At 38.9% G+C, this 8,691-nt stretch overlaps 1 protein-coding gene across 1 annotated transcript; it reads right to left on the minus strand.

Annotated features, from left to right (window-relative positions):
• Positions 1 to 876: 876 nt before the first annotated feature.
• LOC134661233 (estradiol 17-beta-dehydrogenase 8) lies at positions 877 to 7,390 on the minus strand. Its single transcript, XM_063517217.1, has 7 exons — positions 7,306 to 7,390; positions 6,135 to 6,272; positions 4,184 to 4,377; positions 3,418 to 3,523; positions 2,122 to 2,206; positions 1,458 to 1,573; positions 877 to 962 (listed from the first exon to the last, which is right to left on the minus strand). Exons 1-7 carry the CDS (start codon positions 7,346 to 7,348, stop codon positions 877 to 879), a joined length of 768 nt encoding a protein of 255 aa, XP_063373287.1. The 5' UTR covers positions 7,349 to 7,390.
• Positions 7,391 to 8,691: the final 1,301 nt, after the last annotated feature.

Raw genomic sequence — 8,691 nt, forward strand, 5'->3', positions numbered from 1 at the left:
TTTTTTTTACTGTTATTTTAATGTTTCTGTCCTGCAATTTATAATTTCTTTCTTCTTCGAATAATAACATATGCATGTACATTTACGTTACATATTTCAAAAGTATCTGGCACAATCTTAATTAATCTACATATAGACACATATCTCATTTTCTTAAGTTAAATAATAGAGAATGAACTTTTTTTAATGTTGACAGTATGACAAAATCATAAAAAGTTGTTCACGGTAAAGTGTAAGATATAAAATTCGCTTAGCAATATTTATTATTAGATTATGTATTCGAATATTACAATCATCTTGGACTAGAATGACTTATTATAACGCGGGGTAGTATGTTGTAAAAGATATAATTCCGTATCTCTTGATTCACTAGTAACTATCGACAAAGGCACTTTTATTCCACCAATAATAAGTGTAAAATAAACATTATTATTACAAAATATACTCTTAATTTACGGTGTCTAAAACAACTCAGGTTTAAATACTCACACAAGTAGAAAAGTGGAACATAAATAGGGTAGGTGCGTTAGTTTTCGTCCACTTGAAATTTGAAAATAAACCTACATTGCTGCACAAATTTGGACTTATTGCAATCCTTAATGTCGAGACAATATATCGTCAGGTGACAAGCAAAAGTCACTAAGTACCACCACAAGTTCATAGCCATAGTGATATTAGTACGAAAAGGTTGATTGTTGTTTAAATATTTTATAGTAATTAGTGACTTTTGCTTGTCACCTGACGATATCTATCAGATCTATCTACATGAAAAATATATTTCGCAAGTAGCAAATTAAATATCAAATATGTTGTTTGCTCTGTCTCATCTGTCAAGTGGACGAAAACTAGAGCATAGCGCAATGACCCTATATACTTCTAGAACCCGCCAGTGACGTCAACTGCTGCGCCGGTGACGAACGAGCTCTTGTCAGAACTCAGGAATGTTATGACCTCTGCTATTTCTGTAAGTTAACGTACGGATACAGTTAATAATGGTAGTTCGGGTATTTTTAATAAAGTCGATAATAATTCGAATAATTTGAGTCGAATAGGGCGGGTTATTACACCTAGGTATTCTTTCGCCGAACACATTCTTATGTAGGTCAGTAGATAAGTTTTGCAAGAGACAAATATGAAACACAGAGGAGGCCTTTCACGTGTACTTTTTATTAAAACTATATTTCGATAGGTAGACAATGTTTGACGGGAAAATATTTACTTTTTAAATTTGTTTATAAAAAAATACATTTAAACTTTGAAAATGACGTGGGATAGAGACGACTTACGAATATATTTTTTATACGATATTTCCATTTCATAGAATGTTTAAATCATTTTTTTAGTAAACGTTTTCCGCCAAACATTGTCTATGGAAATATAGTTTAAAAAAGTATATGTGTGCTCATATTTGTCTAATGCAAAACTTAATTATCTAGTCTATGCATAAACGGACTTACCAGAAGGCTGGCCCATTCTGCCCAAAGGTATCATCTTTATCATCTGATGCATCAGTTTTTCAGGCACAGTCTCCACGATCGGAGTCTCTGTGAAACCGGGAAGGACTGCATTCACTCTGTAATAAGAATATGGGGAGTTTCATCTATCTAAATCAAATTATGAAAGTATGTTATTCCGTCCGTATGCGTCCCTCTAACATGGTTAGAAAAAGACTGGTAGTCTATCTCGCCGCGAGATACTGTCGCGCCAATCATGTGCTAGGCCTACAGAAAATACTATTTTATTATAAAAACATGAGATTTATTTTTATTACAAAATAAAAATTGTAGTTTTATTATCTGTATTCTGTATGTCACAAGACCGCAAACGCCGCCCGCCATCAGAAAGATTCTTTTCTCATGAGTGACGTCACTACCTATAGTAAAACCTGAGGCCCATTTCTCGAACAGTTTTGGATTAATATTATTAGTCCACGAACTGTCAAGTCGTATGGGTTACCATGGCAACACACTAATATTATTAGTCTAATACCGTTCGAGAAATAGGCCCCAAGTGTTGAATTTGCAATTCACATTTGCCGTTTCTTGATACTGCATTGCTGTGATGACGTCACGTTAAGTAGAGTGTCGCGCTTTAAATATATGCAAAAACCATATTGCTTACCTAATATTGAATTTTCCTAATTCTTTAGCTGCCGACTGAGTCATAGCGATCACACCCGCCTTACTACTCGCGTAGTTAGTTTGACCTGTAAATACGGTACGTAAGTAAGGTTGGTAGCCCACCTGTCCAATTTCGGATCTATATCTGAATCCCTAAAGTCTTTTCTCCTATCTTTGCATTCCCTAATATTGTTTGTCATAATGAGTTGTCCTAACACTGAAAACCCTAATTTTGGTTTTCCTAATTATTAATTACTTATCCTAATGTTATTAAGCATATTTTCTTTTTAGCGAGGGTCGCAGTTCTAACCCTAACCTAACCCACTTTTGTGGCAGCAAGTTCTAAAACCTAACCATTTTTCAGAACCTTACATTATGGAAAATAATCGTTATGACAATTGATCGTTAGGGCATGTGCCCATTAGGACAAACCAGTTAGGGCAAGTGACTTTAGGACATACGTTGTTAGGGATTCAGAATGACACCCTCCAATTTCTTGGTCCAATGTGCATTGCGTCTCACTCTCTCACTAAGCGAAATGTGAGACACAAACACATTGGACAGGTGAAATACCAACCTTAGGAATGGTCTGTTGTCGAATAGGTATAATTATAAAGGGGACACCACAGACTACCAGTTCGCCGGACGATATTAGCCTGTCAGTTAAACGCAAAAGGTGACAGTTCCGAACAACTGACAGGCTGATATCGTCCGGCGAACTGGTAATCTGTTGGCCCTTTAAGTTTTGTCAGTGCCGGCCTGAGCCCTTGATCAGGGTAGAGCGTTGTTGTTTTCAAGCGTATTTTCCACAACCCAAACTTTTTTTCTCATTTGTCATTTTGGCGCCCCCCTTGCCATCCGGCGCCTAGAGCGGCCGCTCCACTCGCTCTACCACAGAACAAGTAGAATGGCGATGCGAGCAGGGTACGTGTCGCCGCCGGTTATGAGCAAACGCTCGCATGCTAGTACTCGCCCGCGCTGACCGAAAAACGTAAACATGACTTTTGCGCCACAATAACGTTCAGATTAAGAAGCCAGACATCAAATCTGTCTAAAGGAGGCGTATCCATTCACCAGGCACACAAGTTTTTACTGCCGTTGCGCGAGAAATGTGGAATGTGGAGAGGAACGAGCGGCGACACCGGTTCTGATACTAACTGCGCGCGATAGCCGTTCTAACCTCTTTAATATGTTCTGTGCGCTCTACCCTAGATCCGGCCCTGTGTCTTGTCATACAGAGAATTATATAAGTACGTAGGACTATTAATTATCTATTTAAAATATGGTTCAGACTTACCAATGTTGCCATACTTGGCGACTATGCTGGATATGTTGACGATGGACCCCGGCTTGCCCTTATCAGCCATCGCTTGCGCAAACGCTTGCATCACGAGAAACGTGCCCTGTAAATACAATACAAGTTGTAAACATATAAGGTGTTAAATCCAAGTGAGGAATCAGAAACTATATAGCTGAATTAACTCTTTGTCCGCCAGACGTCAACTGACGCGCACGGCTACAGACCAATATCAACCTTCGTGCATTCCGACAAGGTTCACAATGACGCGCCGCGCGCGATAGGCGTGGCGTTCAAAGGGTATTAAGTATTTAGAACAAACTACAAAGCCCATGTTTACCAGGCTGACAGTACGAGAATGGCAATCGAATGTCATCTTACTTATCAAAAAGAAAACCTTTAACCGGTTAACCCGGGGTTAGTAGAATGATGCAAGTAGGCAACACACAGGCGCGTTTTCCGGGCGGGGCGTGTGAGCGTTTTATATGTAAAAGCGGCGCGACCCGCTCACGCCCCGCCCGGAAAACGCGCCTGTGTGACGAAGCCTTTAGCCTGGTAAAGGGTGATTTAAATGAAAAAAAGGAAATAAAAAAAGGAGGTTCTCAAGGTCATCTCGTTAGTTCTGGACGTTCTGGAGAAATTAAGGGCAGAAGGAATATATTTCCCGCCTGATTTTGAACTTTATTTCAAACCGATAGGGTTCAATTTCGCATAATTCCTGACACCCTTATGCCTTATAAACATAAAGAGTTAAGATTGTTAGTACCTTAAGGTTGACATCCTGCACCCGGCTATAGTCTTCCTCAGACAGTTTCAGTAACCAATTATCTCGTGTGATACCAGCGCAGTTGACCACTATAGTGGGTGGAGCCTTATATTGTTCCAAAGTCTTCTGGACTGCGTGCTTTACCGACTTGGAGTCTGATACGTCTAACTCGAGCGCCGAGTGGTCGCCTGCGTCTGAAAAGTACGATAAATATGTAAATATAGAAGGTCAAGCAAACCTTGTCAGTAGAAAAAGGCGCGAAATTCAAATTTTCTATGGGACGATATCCCTTCGCGCCTACATTTTTCAAATTTGCCACCTTTTTCTACTGACAAGATCTGATGCTTGGCCATCTATAGGTATCAAAAATCCAGAGTGTATGAATTTCAAATGTTTTGTTTTTGCCATTTTGAGATACAAACAGCAACACTCTTAACTGTCCATTCGGCGGACCTTATGCTTTATGTAATAAGGTTTACGAATTGCCAGTTAACAGTGTGGGCGATGGTACATCATTTTTAAATAGGTAGATTATATCTAAAAACTATTTATATTTATTCTCTATTCATTTATCGCAATAAGATAGCTAAATATGTATTATCATTATCAGCTAGTGACATAATTTATGGCAATATCAAGGGCATTGGAATGTTAACTTATGATGGCACTGGTTTATCACCTCAAATAAGTGCTCCGTGAACAGTGTTTATTGCAGAGCACTAAAAAATGTCACGCTCACGTCAGTCACGTCTACCTACGTCAATCAATCAATTTATTAAATATAAATCTTACATGAAAGTAGAAATAGGGTTCATGACCAAATGAGCATGTCAACTTACGATAAAACCGGCCAAGTGCGAGTCGGACTCGCGCACGGAGGGTTCCGCACCATCAACAAAAAATAGAGCAAAACAAGCAAAAAAACGGTCACCCATCCAAGTACTGACCCCGGCCGACGTTGCTTAACTTCGGTCAAAAATCACGTTTGTTGTATGGGAGCCCCACTTAAATCTTTACAGAAAATACATCATTTTTGAAAATTTCAACTGTCTAGCTATCACGGTTCGTGAGATACAGCCTGGTGACAGACGGACGGACGGACGGACGGACAGCGGAGTCTTAGTAATAGGGTCCCGTTTTTACCCTAATAAAACCATAACCATCATAACCGCTACCGCTACTAGGTGATAGATTAAGTTATTGCTGTATGTGTATGTTTTAATCGCTTTCTGTTTTTGTTCCACTAACACTTAGTTTTTAATCTTAATTGTTACTAACCATTATGGGCCATTGTTGTCTTTTAAATAAATAAATTGAATTGAATTGAATAAAACGGAATAAATGTCATATACTAAGGAACAAATGTCCAAAGCCTCCAGTGTCCTGGAATCGAATTAGCATCCTCTGTTTACCGGACAGGTGCATGAACCACTCGGCCATCCGGTCACGGTGGCATGGGTCGAAATTACCATGTATATGACAATTTCCTGAAGGCTTGTGCCACTGAAGAGTGGAGTTTAAATTGTAGTGTGTCAAATTGAAATATTTTCATAGAAAGTAATTTAATTTGTTCTTAGAGTAATTTATTACGATATTATTGTAACATGGGGTTAACGCAAACGTTTTTTTGATGATGCGCATTAACACTTATCCAAATTGATCATATTTGATATGTGACCTCATTCTCTTTGTTAACACTTCATAATACAGTGTCTTTAGTCCATGTTATTAACAATATCTGGGACACCGAGCTTTGCTCGGTAAACATATAAAACCTCAAAAATGGGCGTATTCCCAGAGATGAGACCTAGCTAGATCGATTTTTCGCCCCCGCAAATCCTCATATAGCAAATTTCATCTAAATCGTTGGAGCCATTTCCCAGATCCCCGAAATATCTACACAAGAATTGCTCGTTTAAAGGTATAAGATGTTTAGTTTTGTACTACCTACCATTAAACCCACTAGCGAGGGCAGCATGGCTTTTTATAGTCTGCTCAGCGGCCGCATAATTCTTATCGGACGCTATGACTGTAGCTCCCTCTCGGGACAGAACCTGGCATGTGGCACGTCCAATTCCAGATCCGGCACCTGAGTGAGAACATAGAATATGGATTAATGTGTGCAATAAATAAATAAATATTATAGGACATTCTTAATAGTCTAAGGCCTGAGTGGACGCTCGGAGCGGAGCATTCGGCGGGGCGTGCAGGGGGGCATCGGGCTCACAAGTGATTTCAGCAGCGTGCACTAAGGCTGCTACTATACGTTTGCATTTGTTTAACATGCACGCACGCCCCGCCCCCCTGCACGCCCAGCTTGAGCGTCCACTCAGGCCTTACACTTACACAGATTGACTAAGTCCCACAGTAAGTTCAAGAAGGCTTGTGTAGTGGCAGGCCACAGCAATGACACAGCTTAAAAAAGGACTCTTTGAAGACCACGTCTATCGTACGCCTACCCTTGTAGGAATGGACGAAGGTTGATAATGGGCTGTAGCCGCATGCGCTATAATAGTAGATGGACTGTGCCCGGGGCACGGCATATTCCTTTACCGTCTGGCGTTCAAAAGGTTAAAGAAGCTTCCTTTAGCCTATGACCTAAAGAAATTTAGTATATCAACCACTAGTTTAGCAGCAAACTAATTAAAAGAGCCAAACAATCAACTTTTTCAATTGAAAATCTCCGTGACCAGGCCAGAAAAGAATGGGCTTGAAAATCAAGCTCATATTTAAGTTTACCTATGTATCTGTAGGTACAATACTTATTTTAAACAATACTTCTCAATAAAATAATGTATTTTGTAGACCTAGCCTAGATAAATCTTGCATGACGTTGCTAAATCATAAAACAACTTATAAATTAAATAAAACCGGGACTTAAAGATATAACCTAATAGCAGCTGTTTGATGTTTCAGCTTTTCAACCAACAGAATATCATGTTCATGACAAGTTCATTAAATAAGTAGGATTACTACAAGAATTGCTCATAATTACTTTAACAAATTGTTTAACCCCTCGTTTCCCAGGACCTCTCAAATCAAAATATTGTTTTGGAGATTTACGAATGCGAATAACAAAATGCAAACTTCTTTTGTTTTCTTTTTTTAAACTTAAAACTAACCTGTCACAATAGCTAATCTGCCAGCAACGATTCCTGAAACCATGTTGACGAAGAAGTTAACTAATTAAAATTAAAACAACGTAAAAGTAAAGCAACTGGCTTGTATTGTACACCGCTGTTTTTCTTTTTAATACCACCTTCCTCGACTTTGAACTATTCGTTATCATTTATCAATATCGGTTTGACATACATGACATTGACATTAGAGTCGGCCTCTTATCAGGCGCGTTCAAATATTACCCTAGTTTACCCCATACTTTTTTTTTTTGATATCAAAACAAAAGTTAATCACTAAACAAGGTGGCAAATAGGCGCACAAGTAAAAAGTTTTATATCGTGCACCATATTTAGTGGCATCATTCCATTTTCGTCACCAAAAAAAATGCGGCAAATTTGAAAATTGTAGGCGCAATAAGCAGAACTTGAGATCGAACGCGCGTTAAGGCGAACTGTTCTTTGACTATCTCACATAAATTACAAAATATAGCCAAAACTAGTTCTAGGCGTATAACAGTCATGATATAATTTTATAGAAAGGTATAGTATAGGATAGGACGTATTTGAATGGTGCAGCTTGCCTTTTCAGAGGCCCGTCCCGATAATACCAAATTATTATATTCAGCGGACAAAATTTGAACTTATATTACCACAGAAAACTAGTTACTATTTTGCGACAGTGGCGACATTTTACAAATGAAAAACTAACTTTGCAGTGTTATAGGTAGTACAAGCACTAGCCAACCTAGCCTAGCACTATAAATATGCCTGTTGCATAGGGTTCTGGAAAGTTCCTACAAAGGGGAGAGACGCTGTGGCTCCCAAAGTTTCTTGGGCGTTTTGAGTAGGTATTTTGTTATTATAATTATTATTCATTTACTTTATAATTTAAATGTATGTTTTAGATAGCAGAGGGCCTCCCGCTAACACCAAAGTTCGCAAATTGCAGCATCTTTCTCTGTTACTCTAATTACGCTTTAATTGGAGTAAAAGCTAACGTAGCTCTCACTGCTAAATGCCTCCTTTTTACTGATGACCTGAAGCTGTTCCGAGGTGTCAGTAGTGTGGCTGACAGTGTGGCATTGCAGGCTGATATTGATGCTGCAGCTGAGTGGAGTGTGTTAAATCGGCTGCCTTTTAATGCAAATAAGTGTAAGGTGATAACTTTCTCACGCAAACGTTCGCCACTCCAAACTCAATACAGTTTAGCTGATGTCACCCTGGAGAGAGTTAGTGAAATCCGCGACCTAGGCTTAATTCTTGTGGATAAATTTGACTTTCACACACATGTAATTAATATTAGTAAGCAGGCTAGTAAAATTTTAGGATTTGTTATGCGGATATGTAAACAGTTTCATGTTGGAGTGGCTAAAGTTCTTTATAACGCAT

This window comes from Cydia amplana, chromosome Z, assembly GCF_948474715.1.
Source record: "Cydia amplana chromosome Z, ilCydAmpl1.1, whole genome shotgun sequence".
NCBI classification, from domain to species: domain Eukaryota; kingdom Metazoa; phylum Arthropoda; class Insecta; order Lepidoptera; family Tortricidae; genus Cydia; species Cydia amplana.